General features: G+C 41.0%; 1 protein-coding gene and 1 long non-coding RNA gene across 3 annotated transcripts in view; both read left to right on the forward strand.

Annotated features, from left to right (window-relative positions):
• LOC144055530 (uncharacterized) overlaps nt 1-22334 on the forward strand; it is a 146326-nt gene extending 123992 nt beyond the window's left edge. Inside the window, exon 2 of the long non-coding RNA XR_013294898.1 lies at nt 19980-22334. This is a non-coding gene — a long non-coding RNA (uncharacterized LOC144055530). The remainder of the gene's footprint in view (nt 1-19979) is intronic.
• LOC144055493 (monocarboxylate transporter 1-like) lies at nt 2697-22334 on the forward strand. 2 transcript variants are annotated; one of them, XM_077571493.1, is made up of 5 exons: nt 2697-2863; nt 10349-10624; nt 16854-16997; nt 17067-17861; nt 18930-22334. In XM_077571493.1, exons 2-5 carry the CDS (start codon nt 10408-10410, stop codon nt 19181-19183), a joined length of 1410 nt encoding a protein of 469 aa, XP_077427619.1. In that variant the 5' UTR covers nt 2697-2863; nt 10349-10407; the 3' UTR covers nt 19184-22334. The 2 variants fall into 2 exon arrangements, with proteins under 2 accessions (XP_077427619.1, XP_077427628.1); XM_077571502.1 differs by lacking the exon at nt 2697-2863 and adding an exon at nt 6493-6915.
• Nucleotides 22335-22602: the final 268 nt, after the last annotated feature.

The raw sequence follows: 22602 nt of genomic DNA on the forward strand, positions 1-22602 counted from the left end.
CTCTATTCGCTCATTACGAGAAGGGGACATGTTGCATGTGATACAAGTCGACTCTATGAAAGTGGACCGCGCAAAGCAAAAAATAAAAAAATAAAACATATACACAAAATGCTTACAAGCCGAACATTTTGCTCTTATTCAAGTAAAGTGGGCCAAAGGCAAGCGGGCCCTTCAAGCTGACCGAGACCAAAGGGAGGAACTCCCGAGTTCAACAACACGCTAACCCAGATAAGGAGATCGATATGAAACCTTCTAACACTTTGCAACTAAGACCTAAAAATAAAATAAAAAGCTACACAATCGTTGAGGACATGAGTTGTTTTGATGGTTGACATTTTGACTTTTTTTTTTTTATCATTCTGGATGCTTTTGCTGCTTTGGTAATTCCAAATGATCTGTTTTGTTTTTGGCAGCAGGGAGGGGGATTCCAGTAAGATAGATGTTGGCCGCACACACACACACACACACACACAGCATTTCCACATCATACATAAAGCGAACGAAAATAATCTGGTCAAAGGTAAAGTGTGCTTCACAGTCCAATCCAGAAGTCGTTGGTTGCACTCTCAGCTCTCTTCTATTTTGTGGCGTTAGCATGTTAGCATGACATGCGTGTTGAAAGCGTGTATGGGAAGACTTCCATGTCATGTATTGTTGTCACAAATCGACATCTTATCTGCTCGTTTTTTTTTTTTTTGTCTCCGGTTGTTTCCTCGCCGAATCGCCAAAACCCCAAAATGAAACAGTATCAATCCAGTTTTTTTGCCCAATGTGCCGCAAGAGAAAAGGAGTCATCCAGCGTACACAGTCTAACATTCAAACTAAAGAGCTCATATTGCGCTTTGTGTTGCTTTAACTTGGTCAAGAGTGTGTGTGTATGTGTTAAAGTTCCATCCTAAACATGGCTAATTAAAAAGAGTGTTTTCCTGCCTGCTTGGAGGCTGGCTAGCGTCCAACACCAAATGTGTTTGTCGTTAGCTGCTGCAGCTTCCTTGCTTGTTTTTACAGTAAATTCTTTGCTTTTTTTGTCTGGGGGGGGCGGAGGGGTGAAGCAGCCAAAAAGTGTAAATCTCTCGCTCTCCTGTTTGTTGTCACAGCGAGGCCTGTGAGCGCTCTCCCGCCAGTGGAAGAGCAACGGGCTCAACGCCGTGCCCGTCGGAGGTCACGGGAAATGACCCCCATTTGTGGCAAACTAGGAGAAGGTCAACGGCTGACACGACGATGACCTCGTCTTGCCTTTTCGCATTTTTCGCTACAAGTGTCTAAACTTGCACTTGTAGCCTGCAGCGTGTGCAAATGTTTGCCTGCTCAATTGACACTGCTGCTCGTTCTCGCTAAAAAAGCGGCAAGTCATCATTTCAACTCAGATTTTTGTCTTTTCTTTCGCTCATTCGTTGGTTTTAACCGGCGCCTATCTCAGCCCACTTTGAGTGAAAGACGAGGTACACCCTAGACTGGTCGCCAGCCCATCAAAGGGCATGCACAGAAAAATGAGCAGTCAGCAACTCTCCCCTTCAGATTCCCAAAATGTGCACGTTTGCGTCACCGATGACTTTGAAATTGTCTGACAGTGCCAATGTGAGTGTCTATTTGTCTATACGGGCCTAACGATTGGTTGTCGACCAGTCCAGGGTGCAGCCCACCTCTTGCCCCAAGTCCTGCTTTTAAACGAAGCTGCCATTTGTGAGAACAAGCCCGAATGTGTTGAGCTTTTTTTTAAGTACTTGGCCCTCCTTACGCAGAACGAGAAATACGAGTTTCCTTTGATCAGAACGCCCTCGAACAGCCAAGCAAGCTGTGTCAACAGACACGGGCGGCCCCATTAATATAATATAATAATAATAAATTTTAAAATAATAACAACCATGATGGCAAGTATATACTCATATTTTGGACTCATTATAGGTGTGATGAGCACACAAAATACAAATATCATTCCTGGACCATTGGCTGAGCAACTTGAGTGCATCTTCTCTACATGGTCAAGAAAATGTGAAGTAGACGCTCACGGTGTTGAACAATGGAGTTATGTACAGCACACAAGATCAGAGTGATGATCACAAAGTCAACAGTCATTCATTTGAAGGTCTTGCCTTGTTAAACTCAAAGTGAATTTCATACACAGTACAAACACTAACCTGTAAATATTGGAATGGGCCCTGGGCCAGGAAAAATTAGGCCCATGGTCAAAAAGGTTAACGGCCGCAAGAGGACAACACGATGCCCTTTCTAGTGAAGGTTACACTTCATTTGCTTAGCCATGCACACTTCCAGGCGGTTGTCGGGGTCTGCTTGGCCTTTCCTTGCCCGCCCCAACACAGTTTACTGTAAACTCTTGTCTCTATTTTGCTCAGTAGCACTACACTTGATTTTTTTTTACCCCATTTTTTTTTTACTGGAATCAATCTGCCAGGACACACCAAATGGAAATAAGCATGTGGCTATAATCCGTCATATTTATATGTAAATGTTAATAATAGAAATATGTCTTTTTTTTATAATACTTATTTAAGGGAATTCCACTCTTAAAGTCATACAATACATAATTAAAAAAACTAAATTCAATCCACTTTATTTTCTTTTTTAATTTCCAGTATTTATATTCTTTCAAGTCACTTCTGACGTCATTTTGTATCATTTTTCCCTTCCCTCCTTGGTGAGATTCCGCCAGTTTGGAGGTTAACACGCTTGTGCGCATGCGCCGTTGCTGGCCGCGGTGTCGTCATCCGCTCGTTCGCATCCATCCGCACGCCAGCACGCCAGTCTCTCCACTTGCTACCGCGAGCTCCTCCGAGTCGACCTTTGCATCTCGGGAGTGTGCGTGCGTGCGACTCGAGCGCCGAACCGAGCCCGCAGGACACCGGTGAGTCTTCGTTCGTTGCTTGTTGTTTCGTGTGTTGGTTGGGGCGACGTACGGCGCGAGACAAAGCGACACCGCACGCGTGACATTTAAATCAACACGTTGAGTGAAGGTAATTCGGCTTCCGCAAATTCTAGATGGCACCATTTTAACTCCCTTTGAAAGCCGCGTGGAGCTTTCCTCCTTGGTGGCGTGATGGAGCGTGATGCTGCGGGAGCACCCCACGCAACTCCCCCCACCCCCACATTCCCCCGGGCGCATCTGGCCGGACTATGGGGTCGGCACCCAGCCAGACACACTCTCCCCCCCCCCGGGTCGGGACCGACCAGTTGAGCTGTGATTGTCGCGTGTCTTTTTTATCGCTTTCCTTTCGTTGGTTCCCCAACACGGAATGCTGTTTGACGTCCATCAGAAGAACATTACATTAATGTCCATACAATGCACTCTTTGTCCGCAGCAAGACTGCAGGAGCACTACGAGTGAAGCGAAACTAACACAATTTTATGTCTTGTAGTCACTAGCAGAAGAACATACTAGTACGTGGACCTCAAGCTGCGTATTTTTCATGTTCTGTGTTTGAACAAGTGTACAAATGCATACTTATACGTTTGTCAAAGTCTTTCCTTCTAATCGGAGTATGTACTCTATCATTATTTTTTTTTTTTACATGCAGTCCTGGACTCAGTTTTGTGTGCCCGCCCCCTAGTTGCGAATAGAATGGAATCTAAAAATCCATCATAAATGTCTCTGTCTTGTGAAAGCACATCATGCAGTAGCTCAGCTCTTTCCATTTCACTCTGCCAATCATCCACCCAACCAAAAACGGACTTGGGCCCCGACTCGCAGTTTGTCCGAGAGGTTAGCTTGTGGACGCGTGCAAACGAGAGAAGGTCTTCGTTTGCGTCAAAGAGGACCCCGGTGGCTTTTTGACCTCTTGCGGGACTGCCGTGCGGCCGTGTTGCGTTGCATCACGCACGCGCTCCTCTCGGATGCTCGCGGTTATTGCGCAACACAACACAACGAGCTTGTCAACTGACTCACAATTTCCGAACAATCCTAAACTAACTGTTTGTTTAGCACAAGTGGAAAAAGTCACATGTTCAAATGGCACTTTTTTTTCTGATCTAAATAATGAAGGTAAGATAAATCGGTTCAAAACTTTTACCGCCATTAATGTGACCCAACGAGCAGGCTTGGGGAGTAACGCAATACATGTAACGCCATTATGTATTCAGGAAATCAACAATGTAGCTTCTTTTTGTTACAGTTGCAGAAAAAACGTCATCAGATTACAATGTGGATTATTTTGCAAGGTTAAGTTTTTTAGGCAGTCGAGTCTTCACCCGCTTTAAACTTCAAGCTTTTCCAGAGTTAAAGTTGCAATATGGAACTTTTTCCGCCAAAATAACTTTACAATAAGCTTTTTATTTGAGCATTTATGAGTGAAATGCCTTCTAATTAGTAGATTAACACTTTAGCGGTTCACAATTTGTTCCCGCGCCCTGTCTGCGGATGTGACGTAACGTGCGTGGTGTGTATGTGAAGAACGTATGTGCAGTTTCATTTTTTATCAGCAGGTGGCAGTAGCGATTCGAAATGGAATATTCTTCGTTCAGTAGCTTTAAGTGGATAAGGGCTCACAATGTATAGCTCAGCGGGTGGTTCGTCCCACGTAAGGTTTTTGTTGTCCAGCAAGTAAATGAGACTGGATTCGTGTTGGTTTTAATGGTGACTTTTAAAAGTGACTCAAGCAAATGGATGGTGACTCTTTTGGATCGTATTCACTCAAGGACTTATTAATTTAAAGTAACATTTACAAAGAAACGCCATGTGAGCTGTCAAAATCATCAAGACTGATCGTTAGCATGGTGGAGCTAGTAAGGTAGCACTGTATATTTGCAACTTGTCAGCACTAAATACATCACAAATTCCCGTCACGAATCACCAACAGCTTGCAACATCATTTTGTCAGTATATTTGTTAGAGTATTTTTGCTGCTTTTCCAAAAGCGAACAGCTTTTGTTGACATCATTGAATGTTGGATCAAATTCCGTTATCGTGGCATGATTATGATGAGCTGCGTTTGGAGTCTTCTTCCTGTAAAGGGACATTTTTGACTTTGACCTGAAAATGGCTGGCCATCTTGTGTGTGTCTATTGCCGGCCAATAAAAGCGTTGCATAAAAGCTCGCTGGCGTGCATGCAGCTTTTGTTTTTGTCCCCAGGGCAGCAGAGCTGCAGCATGTCGTGCCTAAGTGAGCGTAGACCCGCTGGCGCGCGGGCACCTGTGTGCCACGCCACGCACTCTGCGGGCAGCTCCATCCCACGGATTAATGGCGTATACTCTTGGATTAATAGAGCTCCATCAACACAAGGTTTAAGAGGTCACTTATGCTAAGCCGGCTAGCATTACATGGCCACTTAGCTGTTAAATGGACCGTGGTGGTATCAGGAGTCCTCTTTGATCTGGTAATTCAATTAAAGATTACCAGATCAAAGAGTGAAAGAGACACTCCTTTTAATTTTCATATTACATTTTTTTCACTTTTAGTCATTTATTTATTTTTGAATTTTGGCAGTTTTCTATGGAGGACCAAAAGTGCCTAAATTAAATAAATGAATTCACCATTAAATAATTAAATAAATGTGTCATGAAATAATGAAATGTGCCATTTATTAATTAAATATGGAATTAAATGAACCAATAATTAAATACATGTGTCATTCATTCATTAAATTACCTACATATCTAAATATATCTACATAATTATTTCTGTATTTATTTATTTCATGGTCCTGTTTTGCAGCGTTTCATGAATTTATTTTTATCTGTCAAACTCGCCCATCAAAGTTAGTAGGCGGGGCTAAAGCCTGATTCACTCAAATCTTGTCTAATCGACTGCTTCGGCCTAAAGAGGTTAGAAACATGGCGGCTACAGTGATGGATTTTTGTTGCTGATATAGAGGGATCGCGGCTTGTTGTTGTGCAAAAACCAACATAAAAATAAAAGCGGTATTTCTACTATTTCGCTAAAGTAGAGTTTTGACTTGTAGGTGTTTCCATTGAAGAGTGATTTGCTTCTGAGGCGTAGTTCTCGTAATGTCCCGCCTCGACTCTCGCGAGATCTCGCAGCTCTTGTAGGCGGTCACGTCAAGTTAACGGCTCCTCATGCAATGTCACGAGAATAAATAGTATGCGTGTATGGCGCCGCGGCAGCCTTGGCTTATTAAGACTTGTTTTCTCCTCAGAAAGCAATTCCGACACAAAAGCGAGTGGCCCTGTACTTCCTACTTCCTTTTCTTCCTTTTACCGGGTGGGGTCACATGACTACGGGAAACGTGGGAAAAAAGTGACTTTTATTTCAACACGTCTTAAAAAGCCACCCAGCCTATCGAATTGTTTTTACTAGCTACTCACTCTGCATCAATTCATTATTTTGAAATGGATTTGCCTCAGGTGTTAGGACCTGCCCTTAATTAATCAATGAAACATTTAATTAATTAATGACACGTATTTAATTATTTAATAGCGTATTCATCTATTTCATTTTGGCGCTTTTGGTTTTCCATAGGTTTTCGTCCTCCATACATGACAGCCCGCCTATCGTTCACAAGTCGTTTCCTGTGCCAGAATGCGAGCAGTCGCGTTTAATGAGCTTCCTCTTTGCTCGCTTGAGTTCACTCGCAACTTCCCTACTGGAGTTGCACTAGCGCGCATTCACTTGTATGTTTCTGGTCTGCCCGTTAGGCTTACAAATGATGACGATTGCCATTTAGCTACTTTTTTTTTTAGCAAATTGCAAGGCCAGCATGGCAGCGTGTTGTGTTTTGTCGCGAGCGTCAACACACACGCGTGCGGTCCGAGAGAACTAAAGGCGTTACTCGTGTAGTCATCACATTCCTGGGAAGAAGTGAAAACGCGGGTCGCGCTTGCTCCCTCGGCCCGATGCTCTGCTCGTCCCGCTTAAATTTGATGGGGATTGGGGGGGGGACGTTTCGTCTTCAGCACTTGTTGGCCAACTTTTCATGACTGGTGGGGCCGCTGCGGTGCAACAGGTCAGCGTGAGATACCTGAGCAGAGCTTCAGTCACACCAATGCAATGTTTGTACAAGCTTGTGAGAGTATGCGTGACTGATAGGTTAGGGAGGGGGCAAGCAGGAAACGTGTGCGCGTGCGCTCGTGTTTTTAACATGTGTGTAATTCCCATCTTGATGACGTGAGTTTCAAAGTCAACTAAACGTCTGAAAGGGTTCGTACAGGAAGCTGTTTTTAAGGCGGGGTTTGCATGAAGACGTGAGGTAGTTCACGTGACAATTCTGTTTTTTATTTTATTTTTGGTGCAATTTGAAAATGGGTCATGACAGTGCATTGGCTAGAACTTCCCCATCTGATTGTGTTAGTTCCCTCTTGAGTCATTACTGTAATGCTGCTCAACTTTTGACCTATTGTTGAAGTTTTTGTGTTTTGGATTTTGAGTCTGACTGGACAGTTTGTGCTGGTCAAAGTCCAATGTTGTGTCATTGATTGATTATTGGCTGCTAATGTGTAGTGCTTTCAAGCGATTGAACATTTTAAGCTAATTATTTGCACACTGTTTTATAATTAATCGCGATTAATCACATTTTTCTACTTTTGCATGATGCATCTACTTTTTTTCTTCAAAGCTTTTAACTCATTCACTGAAATAAATTCATTAAAAAAAGATGATTAAAAATTAGGGGCAAGAGGCGATTAAATGTTTTTAATTGTAATTAATCACAACTTCACTAGTTAACTCACGATTAATCACAAATACTATATGTTCTAAATGTACAATAAATAAATTGTTAACAAAAGTGGAAAAATGTTAAACTAATAGAAATAGTTCAAAAGAATTAACGGCAGTAAATGAATATTTTTTTTTAAGAAAAAATATTTTGAAAAATTCAGGGCGTCAGGTAATTAAAGTTTTTTTTATCGTAATTAATCGCATGACTTCACTAGTTAACTTGCGATTAATTACAAATTGTATGTAAAAAAAAAATAAATGTACAATAAAAAAAAAAATCTAGATTTTCAACAAAAGTGGAAAAAAATGCTAAACTAATAGAAATCGTTCAAATGAATTTTTGACGTTTATAGCCGTCAATGGCAGTTAATGAGTTTACAGAAAACTACTTGGGTCAAATCTTGGAGTTGATGTAAAATCATCAAATAGAAAGTATATTAGCGAGCACCGCACTCCAGCAGCATTGGTTTGCATCCTCTCTGCAGGTCAAAGGTCGCGCGTTGATTTTCCGAGTGTCCTGGAGAGCATCTGGAGTTGCCTGGAAAATATGCGCCAACCATATCAGTATGAATAGTGCAAAATAGCCGGATGTTATCTTTTTTAGGGAAGGGAAGACAAGCGCTTTTGAACTGCCAAGTTGAATTGCCGTTGTGACAGTATGGGAAGCAATCCCATTCATTTGGAGAGTTGTTGTTGTTGTTGTGACCTTTGGCTTGTCCCATCGGAGGTCGCCAAATTGAGTCACTTGCGATTATTTTAACAGGCCGGGTGCCCTTCGTGATGCCACTCACCTGTTTTGTTATTCCATGCTTGGGAGGAGATGATGGGAAAGTAATCTCGTTCCAAAAGTGCTTCATTTGACCTCAAATGAACAATTCTCATTTCTGTGTCTGTTAAATGCAAAAAAACGATTCTACTAAAAACATGGACTGGCTCCAGACAGCAAGTTTGTGGCAGTGTAATGATTGCTGAAGTCCGGTTGTTGACAACTTGATGGAGACTAAACACCCCGAGGAGTTAATTAGTTACAAAAGAAACTCGACATGAGCCTTTTTTTTTTTCAAGCATTGCAAGCAAGCGTAGTGCCGCCTTGCAACCTGTCGCAGGCGCATGCATTCCAGATGCCCGCTTTTATGCCAAAGGGGGCCTTTGTCCGTCACCTGTTTGGTGACTTACATTAGCTGTTCCAACTTTTGAAATGCACGCAAAGGCATCTGATTTGTCCAAATGACAAAAGGCCGCTAGCACGCAATTGAGGAGTCTGGTGCTGCCTCTGGTGTGAATTTGGCCAGAATTGGTCCGCCGGGTGTCACAACAGGGCAGCTCATATAAAGTTTCATAACTTTCTTCAGGCATTTCACTTTGTCATGTTAATAATAATAATAATAATAATATTAATAATAGGGGTGTGAATTGCCTCGTACCTTGTGATCCGACCTGTATCACGATTCATGGGTCACGATTTGATTCGATACCGAGTAATCCTGATAAGAATCTCGAAGTCAACTCAAATTTGGAAAAATACTAATCATCAGTAAATTTGTGCATGTACACTGTAAGATTTGGGTTGCAATCTGTTTCATATTTGAACGGCATTGAAATCAAATTTTAAGGCTTAATGTTCCATTCATGTAACATTTTTCCGTGCTTAAAGTGTGAACCCTAACCCTAATTAAGACATTTTGTTGAATATTTTCATCAAAAATTGATCTTTAAAAATCGATTCGGCTGCATATTAAAACGCTACGTGAATTGTGCGCTGTAATATGCCGAATCAAATATATATTTTTTTTAAACACCCCTACTGAATAATAATGCGCCCGTTTTGAACCCCCTCAACAAGGAGAAGATGTATCTTAAGGGGTTTTGCTAATTCACGTAGTACGGAGCCCCTAAGGCGACATGGTAGGGAAAAACAACAACTTCGCGTTCCCTCGCAATGATTGCGAGATAACGCAATTCTTTTAAATTTTTTTTTGCAAGATGACGCATTTATTTTTTAACGGGTTGATGTACTTCCGGTTCATCTTCGGTGTGACCAAAAGCGACGAGGATGGAGTGTGTACAGCAGTGGGAAAGCTTAACTGAATTTGAGTTCAAAATGAGTTTCAAATACAAAGATATAAAATCTGTACTTGATATAAAACACGGCTTCCAAATAACCGCAAAAACTGTTCGAGGTCCTCCTCCATAACTCTTTCCGCAACCTTGGAGACTCAAATCTACTATCTACTAATCTACTAACGCGTTAAAAAAAAAAAAATCAATAAAAAGGCGTCCACTCGCAAAAATCAAACAAACAACTTTTGCGTTATCTCGCAATCATTGCGAGTCTAAATACGCTGATGAATATTGCATTTGCGAACATGAATTAAGGAGCAAAATGCAGCTGTTTTTATTATCCATCTCAGTTGGCGGCCATTTTGCCACTTGCTGTCGACTGAAAGTGACATCGGTGCCGGGCGAGGTAACGACCAATCGGGTCAGCCTGCGAACGTCTCATGACCAAACTGAGAAACGAGGTGAGCCGTGATTGGTTGTTACCTGAGCCCGCCCAGCACTGTGATGTCACTTTCAGTTGACAGCAAGTGGCAAAATGGCAGCCCGAAAGAACACTGTTTGTTTTCCATCCGACAAGAAAATATGAGGCCGTGGCAAACGTTTTGTTGACATTTCTGCATCAGCCATGTTGAGTGAAACTTTGCCGTGCCTCTCCACAGGTCCAGATTCCACCTTCCCTCCTCCTCCGCCGCCGCTGCCGTCTTCTCCCTGAGCAGACATGCCTCCGCCACCAGGGGGCCCCACAGGGTACACCCCACCCGAGGGAGGCTGGGGCTGGGCCGTGGTCGTGGGGGCCTTCATCTCCATCGGCTTCTCGTACGCCTTCCCCAAGTCCATAACCGTCTTCTTCAAGGACATCGAGGTGATCTTCGACGCCACGCCCAGCCAAGTGTCCTGGATCTCCTCCATCATGTTGGCCGTCATGTACGCGGGAGGCAAGTGGCAACTTTGGGGAGCTTTACGATTGCCTATATTCACATTATAGGTGTCAGTCGATTAAATTTTTTAATTGTAATTAATTGCATGACTTCAATAATTAACTGACGATGAACTGATGTTATATCTCAATTTATATTAAAATTTACAATAAAATGTAATCCCCCCCCCCCCCCCTAATTTAAATATGGTTGCATTTTTTAGTCATTGATACAGTAATTTCATAACAATTCAATTCAATAAAATTAAATTTAAAATATGTACTGTAATTTTGACACCCATAATTCAAACATGAGTGTACCACAAACACTTTAATATCATTTTTCTGAATGAATGACTTGGAGATGATTTTATGGAGAGAAAAAAAGACTTCCTTGACATCAGTTACTACTTTCCTATTAACTCATTCACTGCCATTGACAGCCATAGACGTCAAAAATTCATTTGGACTATTTCTATAGTTTAACATTTTTTTCCACTTTTGTTAACAAGAGTATGAAAACTTTTTTTTTATTGTACATTCAGAACAGATACAAAATCTGTGATTAATTGCGAGTTAACTAGTGAAGTCATGCGATCAATTATGATTAAAAATTTTAATCTTCTGACGCCCCAAATTTTTAATAATGTTTTCTTATCTTTTTTTAATACATTCACTGCCATTGACGGCTATAAACGTCAAAAATTTATTTAAACTATTTCTATTAGTTTAACATTTTTTCCCACTTTTGTTAACAAGAGTATGAAAACCTAGATTTTTTTATTGTACATTTAGAATAGATATAAAAAATTGTGATTAATCGTGAGTTAACTAGTGAAGTCATCCGATTAATTACAATTTAAAAATTTTATTTTTAACTCATTCACTGCCATCCACGGCTATAGACGTCAAAAATTCATTCGAACTATTTCTATTAGTTTAACATTTGTTTTCCACTTTTGTTAACAAGAGTATGAAAACCTAGGAAAAAAAATATTGTACATTTAGAACAGATATAAAATTTGTGATTAATCGTGAGTTAACTATTGAAGTCAAGCAATTAATTACGATTAAAAAATGTAATTGCCTGAGGCCCCTAAATTTTAATAATCTTTTTTTTTCTTTTAAAAGATTATTTTTAAAAAGGTCTAGGTTTTCATACTCTTGCTAACAAAAGTGGAAAAAAATGTTAAACTATTAAAAATATTTAAAATGAATTTGTGACGTTTATCGGTGTCAATGGCTGTGAATGAGTTAATTTTTTTTAATGAATTTACGGCAGTGAATGAGTTAATTCTGACTTTGGTGCCACCATTTCAGCACCCTTTTCCAAAGGCAATTTGTAGCTGCGTCACCTTTAACTTTTTCTTTGAGCACTGGCAGAAATGTCTCAACTTTTTTTTTTTTGGGTCGATGTTCTGGTTTCGATCCGATTTCACGGTCGATGTCAACGTGCGCAAGCTGCACGCTCACGTCTGCTCTCTTCATAAGCCTCTTCAGATTTCAAATTTCAAACACTGGCATGTGCTTTCCTTCCAAATCAGGACGTGGAAGCTTTAGGGACCTGCAAGGAAAGAATAGAAGCAGGAGTCGAGTTTGTAAGAGGAGCCAGATGTTGAAGCACTTGATTTTTGTTTTTTCCCCCTCTCTGCTATTTTTTTTATTTTTTTTTTTTGCCTTCCTGATTTCACAATTTGTTCTCTCGGGCCTCGTAGAATTCTGCCGCTGGTGGGCGGTGCCTCCTTGGAATGTTGCGTGGCATTGGAGGGGCACCAAAGTGGCATTTATTACCTGAACTTTGGAGTCATATTCGCGAGAGTGCAACATCTCAAATGTCCCGATTTTGTTAGCAGACAAAGGCCGTTTGTCGGCGGCCAGCGAGTGGGAGTGCCGACCGCCGACTTGTATTTCACTTCTTGTGGCTTGCGGGAAAAGCCTGCCCGCGTTTAGTGTGTGGGACGGAGAGCAATAAGCCAGAGTAAATACCGAGTGTGTGTTCGTTTCTTCTTATCGACCTTTTTCTTGGCTGGGTTTTCACACGTCCGCTTTTTGTCTCTTCTGTTTCCTCGGAGGTGCATCCCTGGAGGAATCATGAAGATATGACAAAACAATGTGATACAAAAGGCGTCAAAGTAGTTGAGTGAGTTTCCCCAAGTGAGGCCGGTGAGAAAATGGTCAACTATTGGAGGGAGGGAGGGAGGGGATGAGTTGCTGTTGTTTATATAATCCCTTGGAGAAGGCTCCTCACTGGCCTCTTTGTATTCTGCCAGATAATAACAAAGCGCGTCAACGCTCATTTGCGTGTGCGTGCGTGTCCTTCTTGTCACAGTTTGCATAAGCGTGACTTCCCCCGTTCCAGAGACTCGCTGTCCACACCTTGAATTTCTTCTTTTGATTCCAGCCTACGCTATTTGATGACAATTTTTTATTTTCCGTTTGGCTAATAGAAACCTTGCAATTGGTGTCAAGGAAGTATGTTGAAGTGATATATCTTGATCAAGAGATAAGCTTTGTATTTTGGGGTAGCTAACTTTTAGCCTGGTTTGTTTGTGGAAGTTACGGAGAGCCTCAAGGACCTCAAAAAATGCACAATATATCGAAAAAATATAGATATCGCGATATTGGCCCATATCGCAATAAGTTTCATAAGGAATTTTATGCTTTTATCTGAATTTGACCAGTCAGACGCGAACTAAAATGTGCACCGCCATCTAATAGTACTTACAATTAATTAACTAACAATACATTGAGCTTTCTTATTTTGTCTAGATAATAAAAATGTAATTTCTTTAGGTACATGTTAAATATCGCAATAACATCGATATCGCTTTGTTGCTCCCTCAAGATGTAGCATGAAGCACGAGACGAGGTTTAACAAAATACAGGGTTTCATTCCTTGGCAAGCCTGTATTTTGCTAAACCTCGTCTCGTGCTTCATGCTACATCCTGAGGAAGCTACAGTGAGAACTCGTGGGCTCACATTCACAAGGAGCTAAATATGCTTCTTAGACTTGCTTGTCTCCTTTTTTTTTTGCTTTTAGTCAATAGTTGATTCTTTTGCATTGTTTAAACTTTCGTAACGGCTGCGCAGAGCTCATGAAGTTGTCGTCTATCTGCGTGCGTGTTGGCGAATGCGAATGTTAATTGATGTCGGGTGGAACATTTTTTTATTACATTGGTTCCTATTTATAATCACCACTAGATGGCGTAGGATCACTAATAATGCAAACAACTAAATAGGGAATGAAATGAGAGACTGTAACACTATATTCAGTAACTATGAATGAATGAATTTATTTCTCAAACACACACATTTTATATATATATATATATATATATATATATATATATATATATATATATATATATATATATATATATATATATATATATATATATATTATATTAGGTGTGTGCCCAAAAATCTATTCTCATTTAGTACGATTCAGAATCGATTTAAAATGTCCCAAAATCGATTTTATTTAAATTATTTTATACTGTCTTGCCTTTATTTGGAGCGCTGTTCATGTTTTACCCGATTTGGCCACTTAGGGGCAGTGTGTTTCCACATACACTGTTAAGTTGTAGCCACATTAGAGAGTAGAAGGAAAAAGTCACGATCAAGTTATTCCAATAAAAGTTGTTTTTTTGCAGTGTGGAGCCGTTCTTTTGAGTGATAAAAGTGCCTTCGAGTAGCGCGCTAATTAGCATTAGTGAGTCAGACTGGAGTCGATCATTACAATTCTTTGCACTTCTATAGATTGAAGAAAAAATCATTGTCAATCAAATCATTTTGAATAAAAAAATCGTTCCTAATCGGAAAATCGATTCTGAATCGAAGACCCAAAAATCGGAATCGAATCCAATCGTGAGACATTCAAAGATTCCCACCCCTAATATTAAAAAATATATATATATATACACACACACACACACGTTTGATTATAGTAGAACTTAATGGGGGCATTAATTATGTTTATTGGTCCCTTTACGGCATTTCGTCCTCCAAAAACAAACATGTCTTTTGTTCATGTGGTATTCTCGTGAGAGGATGTAAAAGAATGCCTTGGAAAGTTTGCGCATAAAATGCGCCAAGCACACAATGGCCGATCACACGTTTTCTTTTCTCCTGCAAACGCCCGTAAAAGTCCTGCGAAGAAAGAGTGGGAAAATGTCGTGGGAGAATTCCGCTTTATTTTTTGTTGTTGATTTTTGCCAGCTGACTCCCAAGCGATTTCTGCTTTCAACAAATGTGGCCAGCAGAATCAAACTTGCTTTGATTTCACAAGTAAGCTTGACAAGTTGACTTTTTCACTGAGGGCCAAACGGGTGGCGATTTTGATCCCACCAAAGGAATCAAATCATCATTTGGAAACTGCATTTAGGGTTTGGTTGTGTTTTATCTGGACAATCTGTAGTATCTGCATCGACAAGACTGCGTGGCAGTGCTCAGTGCTCATACTGCATGTGAAAAAGCTTATTTACAATCAAATCAATTTTTCTTGTCGATGGTTTTCCAGTTTTTGCCTGACTGGTTTGTGCCGTGTGAGCTGGCTGGCTGCTCTTGTACTTTGCATTGGCAGGCGGCGCCGCCGCTTGTTGTGAATCCGTGTGAGAGTCCATTCATAACCGGCTTGGCACCACGGATGCTTCGTTTCTCGGGTTCCTCCTCCTCCTCTTCCTCTTCTCACTTTTGGCTGTGCTGGCGCCATCCAAGCCAGCCGGACTTCCTTCCACTTAGGAGGGGTGAGGTCAAAGGGTTGATGATTTGCGTGAGGTCAAAGGGTTAATGATTTGCGTGAGGCCAAAAGGTTAGTGAATAAGCTCCGAGGTCAGCATCTCCTTCAACTCTTCTTGTCCAAGTGCAAGCAGTCACGTGATGTTACACAAGCGCCTTCTGTCAGTTGTGGTAACACAGCGCCACCTGCGGGTGGGAAGGTAAAGTGCGCTTGTTGGCTTCAAACTTTTGGATGAAGCTTTTGTGCGAATGAAATGAGATTTCTTCGAGCAGTAAGTGGAAAGTTTGTCTTGTCTTGCAGGTTTTCCTTTTTGCATGAGTTCTCAACTGCTCCCGCATGTCACTATAGTATTTAGTTGCTCTTTATACACCCAAGGGAACACATTTCTGTTTTATTTACCGGCATTCAGATGTCCCATAATCACTTTGTGTTGATGTATTTTTATCCCATTTTGCATTATTTTCATGTAAAGTTGCATATTTATATAATCTTTTGTTTTAAATGGCCTAAATCTTAAGACCCTGTAAAGCCAAAATATGTTGTGTAAATTTGACACGCCACAGAATGATCTTGATGATCTTGGTAAATTTTGAATGATTGCAAAAGCAGCAGTGTAAAAAAAATTCCAAGTCGTTTTAGTCACAGGAAAAAAGAAATAGTGGAGAATGTAGTTAGTGATTCTTAAAGGATAACTCAACACTAAATAAACGTGTTTTTTTTGGCTGATAAACTGCACAAACTGGTGTCTACAAATGCTCTCTACATGTACTGGTCATTACTTTGACATTTTAGTTCATGTTTGTTGAAAGCTTAAATTTGGGGCAAACACCGTGTGTTTGGCGCCATCTACAGGCAACTTACTGGGATAAACTAAATTTGGCTGCTCTCATTACACAAGACGATACATACTGAGCTCTCCAAAAAACAAAACAAAAAAAAAACGATACATACTACGTCTCTTTTTCCGGTACTTAAGGTAGTTTATCCTACCCACAATGCACCACGCCGCTCCCCATAATGCACCGTGCAGTGGAGATGCGCACTTCGCAACCCAACAAATCCTCCAGGCCACACCCACTTTGAGCGCTGATTTCAAATTTGAATGAGGGGTGGAGCAATAGTTTCACTTCCTGTTGAGTAATCCTTTAAAGTGTGGCACATGAGCTCCCTCTTGTGGTAGGTCAAGAAACACTCAATGAAATATTCACGTTACGGTGGCTTGAACTTGTTTTTAACCCAGTATGGCACATTTGTTAATTACCTCTTTTTATGTAGGTACCTTTTATTTTTATTTTATTTTTTTACAGTATTGAACTTAATTTTGTTATTATTTGAAGTATATATTTTTTTATGTTCCAATTTTTAGACTCAATTACGTTAGAGTAGCTACCAAATAGCAATAATAAGGAACACTTTTCATGTTTTGAGAACGTGTGCCAAAGATTTGACGTGACACAATCGAAGCGAAGTGCTGAGCATCTGTCTGTCTATCTGTCTGTGCGTCCTCAGGTCCAATCAGCAGCATCCTGGTCAACCGGTTCGGCAGCCGACCGATCATCCTGCTGGGCGGCTGTCTGGCGGGGTCGGGACTGGTCGCCTCTTCTTTTTGCAACACGGTGCCGCAGCTCTACTTCTTCATTGGCGTGGTGGGAGGTAGGCGACCGCTCGTATGGTATCTCGGCTCCTTGTCGGCCCGCTTCAAAATGTGCCCTCCCTGCGCAGGCTTGGGCCTGGCGTTTAACCTGAACCCGGCCCTCACCATGATCGGCAAGTACTTCTACAAGCGGCGCCCCATCGCCAACGGCATCGCCATGGCAGGCAGCCCCGTCTTCCTGTCCACGCTGGCGCCGCTCAACTCGTGGCTTTACGACCGCTTCGGCTGGAGGGGCAGCTTCCTCATCCTGGGGGGGCTCCTGCTCAACTGCTGCGTGGCCGGCTCGCTCATGCGCCCCATCGGGCCGCGGCCGGCGCCCCCCAGCAGCGAGCGGCCCGAGGACGGCGAGGCGCGGCCCAAGAGGACGGTGGTGCAGACGCTCAACTCCTTCATCGACCTGACGCTGTTCAAGCACCGCGGCTTCCTGCTCTACCTGCTGGGCAACGTCATCATGTTCTTCGGCCTCTTCGCGCCGCTCGTCTTCCTCTCCAACTTCGCCAAGAGCAAAGACATCAGCAAGGACAAGGCGGCCTTCTTGTTGTCCGTGCTGGCCTTCGTGGACATGTTCGCCCGGCCCTCCATGGGCCTGCTGGCCAACACCAAGTGGGTCCGCCCCCGCGTGCAGTACTTCTTCGCCGCCGCCGTCCTCTACAACGGCGTGTGTCACGTCTTGGCGCCGCTGTCGACCGACTACACCGGCTTCGTGGTCTACGCCGTCTTCTTTGGCTTCGCCTTCGGCTGGCTCAGCTCGGTGCTTTTCGAGACGCTGATGGACCTGGTGGGCGCGCAGAGGTTCTCCTCCGCCGTGGGCCTGGTCACCATCGTGGAGTGCGGCCCCGTGCTGCTCGGCCCGCCGCTGACAGGTACGGGTCAAATTGGTAGAAACGCGAATCGCAAACAAAGGCTTGCTTGTCATTGGAGCGTATGTGTCTAAATTCATCGACAACCTTTTTGATAATCGAGTTTAAAACCAAATGCTCTGATTTCAGCCTCTTAACTCATTCACTGCCATTGACGGCTATAGACGTCAAAAATCGATTTCAACTATTTCGATTAGGTTAAAAAAAAAATCCACTTTTAAAAAGAGTATGAAAACCTAGAAATTTTTTTTATTGTACATATAGAACAGATATCAAATTTGTGAATAATTCCGAGTTAACTAGTGAAGTCATTTTAATCGCCTGACACCCCTAATTTTTAATATTCTTTTTTTTAATATATATAATAATAATCAAGTAATCATTTGGAGCCATTTTTTTAAATCCTCTGATTTCAGCATATCAACTGTGACTGATTTCTGTAGTCCATTTAAAAAAAAAAAAAGAAAAGAAAAGATTATTAAAAAATTAGGGGCATCAGGCAATTAAAATTTGTAATCGTAATTAATCGCATGACTTCACTAGTTAACGCAGGATTAATCACAAATGTTATATCTTTTCTAAATGTACAATGAAAAAAATCTAGGTTTTCATACTCTTGTTAACAAAAGTGGGAAACAAATGTTAAACTATTAGAAATAGTTTGAATGAATTTTTTACGACTATAGCCGTGGATGGCAGTGAATGAGTTAAAAATTAATTTTTTAAATTGTAATTAATCGCATGACTTCACTAGTTAACTCACGATTAATCACAATTTTTTATATCTATTCTAAATGTACAATAAAAAAATCTAGGTTTTCATACTCTTGTTAACAAAAGTGGGAAAAAAATGTTAAATAATAGAAATAGTTTAAATTAATTTTTGACGTTTATAGCCGCCTTTATAAAAAAATGATACCCGCATCTCATGCATATTTTGTATTGGTTACGGCAAGCTTTCAGATCACATACATAAGAGGGCGCTACTTTATTATTATTTTTTTTTTATCACAGGGATTTTTGTAATGTAACTCTGGCGGCGTCTTAATTCCCTCCCCCCCTCCCTCGCAGGAAGCTTCTACAACTACTACCAGCACTACGACTACACGTACATCTCGTCCGGCATCATCCTCATCGTGGCCAGCCTCTTCCTCTTCGTGGGGATGGGCATCAACTACAGACTGTTGGCGCGAGAGAAGAAGAACGAGGAGAAAGCTGAGCCCAAGGAGGAGCGCGCCGCGATGCTAGCCCCCGCCGCCGAGGCCGCCGCGCCCGACGCGGTCAAGCCGGAGGAGGATTCCAAGATGGACGAGAACACGGTGTAGGATTGCAACAGACTCGGCAAGACACAAGCACGGCGCACGCACACACACTTTGACCTTCCGGATTTGCACCCCACTCGCATCGCTTTCTCTTTCCTGTGTGCGTTTGTTTGCCGTGGACGTGCCGACGTGCCTGCGAGGAGCGCACGCACATCCGTGACGGTATTCGGTCATCTTTTAATCACTTCGGGGAGGACGTTACTCTCAGGGTCTCCAGCTGCCGTAATGCGCCGCCTGAGTGTTTGTGAGCTTCCGCCCAACAAGATGAGTCACGCACGCGCACACACACACTCACACACACGCGCAGCGGTCTTAATGTAGTGTTTTTTTTCTTTTCTGTGGCAGATGTCAGTATTTGAAACTAAAAGCACTCACTCGCCGCCATGAACAAACATTTGAGCTCAAAAGTCGACGGCCAATCGGATTGGAAGGTGTGTGAGGGGCGTGGTCTGTGTTTTTTTTTTACATTTCACGATAGAATGTGTCAAATGCGTCACAGCTTCTTTTACCAGCAGCAGAAGTCCCTTTTTTTTTTTTTTTTGAAGAGCTAGGACAGGCTTGTTTGTTTCCAAACAGTAAACGATGGTTCTAAAAACGTGCCAATAAACGAGCTCTTTTGCACAAATCCACTACTTCCTGAACTCAGTACCACTCCTTCATTTCCTGTCTTTCACGATTGGACAAATTGATTAATCCAGGTGTGCCTGACCTCAGTAACCACGACGACAATGGCCAGACACACCTGGATTGATCAATTTGTCCAATCAGGAAAGACAGGAAATGAAGGCGTGGTCTTGAGTTCAGGAAGTCGTGGATTTGTGCAAAAAGAGCCCGTTCCGTTCAGCAAACACCAAAACCAGTAAGAAAAGCCGTTTCCCCTCAAGTAAATCCTAAATAATATATCAGTCATCTTTTAGTCCCTCATATTAATAACCACATTATATTTGTGAATGTTAACATTTTATTGATCCTTTTTAATCTTTTGATTCCTTTTCTGCCAGCGCTGCCGAGTGCGTCGGTGGGCGCACCAACAAAAAATCACCTGGGGAAAGACAAATAATCAAATGATGATTAATGTGACATGTATTTGAACTAGAGCTGTCAAACGATTACATTTTTAAATCAGATTAATCACACCTTAGAATTTTGATTAATCACGATGAATCGCTTAACTCATTCACTGCCATTGACAGCTATAGACTTTAAAAATTTCATTTGAACTATTTCTATTAGTTTATTTTGTTAACAAGAGTTAAGTTAGTTTTGTTTGCGTGTACATTTAGAACAGATATAAAATTTGTGATTAATCGATTAATTATGATTACAAATTTTAATCGTCTGATGCACCTAATTTGTAATCTTTAGTTTTAAACAAAACAAAAAAAATATATATTTTTAATAATCTTTTTTTTAAAGACAAGATTATTAAAAATTAGGGGCACCCAGGCGATTACAATTTTTAATCGTAATTAATCACATAACTTCAATAGTTAACTGACGATTAATCACAAATTTTATTTAAAAAATTCTGTTTTCATACTCTTGTTAACAAAAAGTGGGAACAAATCTTAAACTAATAGAAATAGTTCAAATGAATTTCTGACGTCTATAGCCGTCAATGGTAGTGAATGAGTTGATAACATATCGCTTTTTTATCTCCATTTTTTTCCCCCCGCCAAATTTGAAGAGCACCGGTTATGTGTTAATTCTTTTGACATTTAATGTTATGAGGACGTCTTACACATTTTTTGATCCACCGCACACGCTCATCCTCCTCTTTTTCTAATCAGATAATTACTTGCATAATTTAAAATGGGTAAAAAAAAATGACTCCGATATTTTGACATGAACAAATATTCTAAATGTGATACGCAAACATTTATTAAATGCTTGTAATTATGTTTATTGCTCTAACACAACCTGTGCTACCTTAAACGTAGCCATCCGCTGTCACGCTAAAGGATCATCTATGCTTAAAATTAACAGTGCGATTAATCTGCTTTAATTCATGATTAATGCGATAATTTTTTGTGCTGAATTAATCAATTAACGCTTTAACTTTGACAGCACTAATTTGAACGCAACAGGGGTCCATTTCACAAAGCAGGTTCAACAAACTCTACCCTTAACTGTGAGTTGACCTACCCTGAGATTGGAAACTCTGTTTTTGGTTCCAGGACATTTGATTTGAGTTAGTTTGATCAATGCAGAGTAGTTTCACCTGGAGTTAAGCTCGTGAACCAACTCATAGTTAATTAAATTTAATAAATTCACATTGGATTAACTGAATTCAATTGTGTTACCAATTGAAGCAATTTTATTAAATTGGTCAACAATTCCATTTGTAATCTTAATTTGGTTCAACAATTCTCTCTTTAGAGTGCACATTCATCAACAGGGTCGTTGTAAAAAAGACATGCCATGTTCATAGAAAAAGTGGACTTTTAACTCATTCACTGCCATTGACGGTTATAGACGTCATAAATTCATTTGAACTATTTCTATTTTTTCCCCACTTTTGTTAACAAGAGTATGAAAACCTAGAATTTTTTTGTACATGAGTTAACTAGTGAGGTAATGCGATTAATTACGATTAAAATCCTGACGCTCCTAATTTTTAATAATCTTTTCTTTTTTTTGGAAAAAAATATATATACGTAGTTTTTTTAATCTTTTTTTTTTTAAGAAAAAGAAAAAAAATTAGGGGCATCAGGCGATTACAATTTGTAATAGTAATTAATCGCATGACTTCACTAGTTAACTCACGATAAATCACATTTTAAGTGAATGTCAGTGACATGCCAGTGGTTGGGAGTCACTGCATGAGTGGTCCAACATTACCCTCTAGTGGACAAACACTTGTCTGTTCATTTATGCTGGCGTTGCAATGTCTGTCTTACTTTTATCAATCCAATTTTCAACACTGCCCTCCAGGATCAAAACACACAACTTGAAGCCTTTCACAGTGAAGAGACAGAGGCACTTTGACGGGAACAAAAATATATTTGTTTTGTTTTGCATTTGAGTTTTAGGTTCCATTTTAAATGAAGAAATGTTTCTGGCAAACAAGCTGTGTTCTGGTGCCATACTAATTATTGTTACTGTGATATTATTTTTGATGGGAGAGTGAAGGAATTAAAGGTTTTTCAAACAATGCACCCTTTCTTCTATTCTCAAACTAACAATTAAACTTTTTTTGTTTTTAATATAAAACATGTTAAGTGACAGGCTGTGAAATGTTTGCTGACCTGTTGGTGAGAGGAATGTGCCACGACGCAATAGTGCTTTGGCTTGCGAGTACCCCAACTTGCGAGCAATCACTGACATTTGTTGTGTGAGTAGTTGATAGCAAGACTGGTGACATACGAAGCAAGCTTCAGGCTTTCCGCCACTAGATGGCGGCAGCAAACTACAACATCCGA

The sequence above is a fragment of the Vanacampus margaritifer genome, chromosome 1 (assembly GCF_051991255.1).
Source record: "Vanacampus margaritifer isolate UIUO_Vmar chromosome 1, RoL_Vmar_1.0, whole genome shotgun sequence".
NCBI lineage: Eukaryota > Metazoa > Chordata > Actinopteri > Syngnathiformes > Syngnathidae > Vanacampus > Vanacampus margaritifer.

Excerpts from the sequence above, each read along its gene's own strand:
- LOC144055493 (XM_077571493.1), top strand. The coding sequence starts at position 10,408 with ATGCCTCCGCCACCAGGGGGCCCCACAGGGTACACCCCACCCGAGGGA. Across the intron at positions 16,998-17,066 it reads CTTCATTGGCGTGGTGGGAG|GCTTGGGCCTGGCGTTTAAC; the intron begins GTAGGCGACCGC and ends CTCCCTGCGCAG. Across the intron at positions 17,862-18,929 it reads GCTCGGCCCGCCGCTGACAG|GAAGCTTCTACAACTACTAC; the intron begins GTACGGGTCAAA and ends CCTCCCTCGCAG.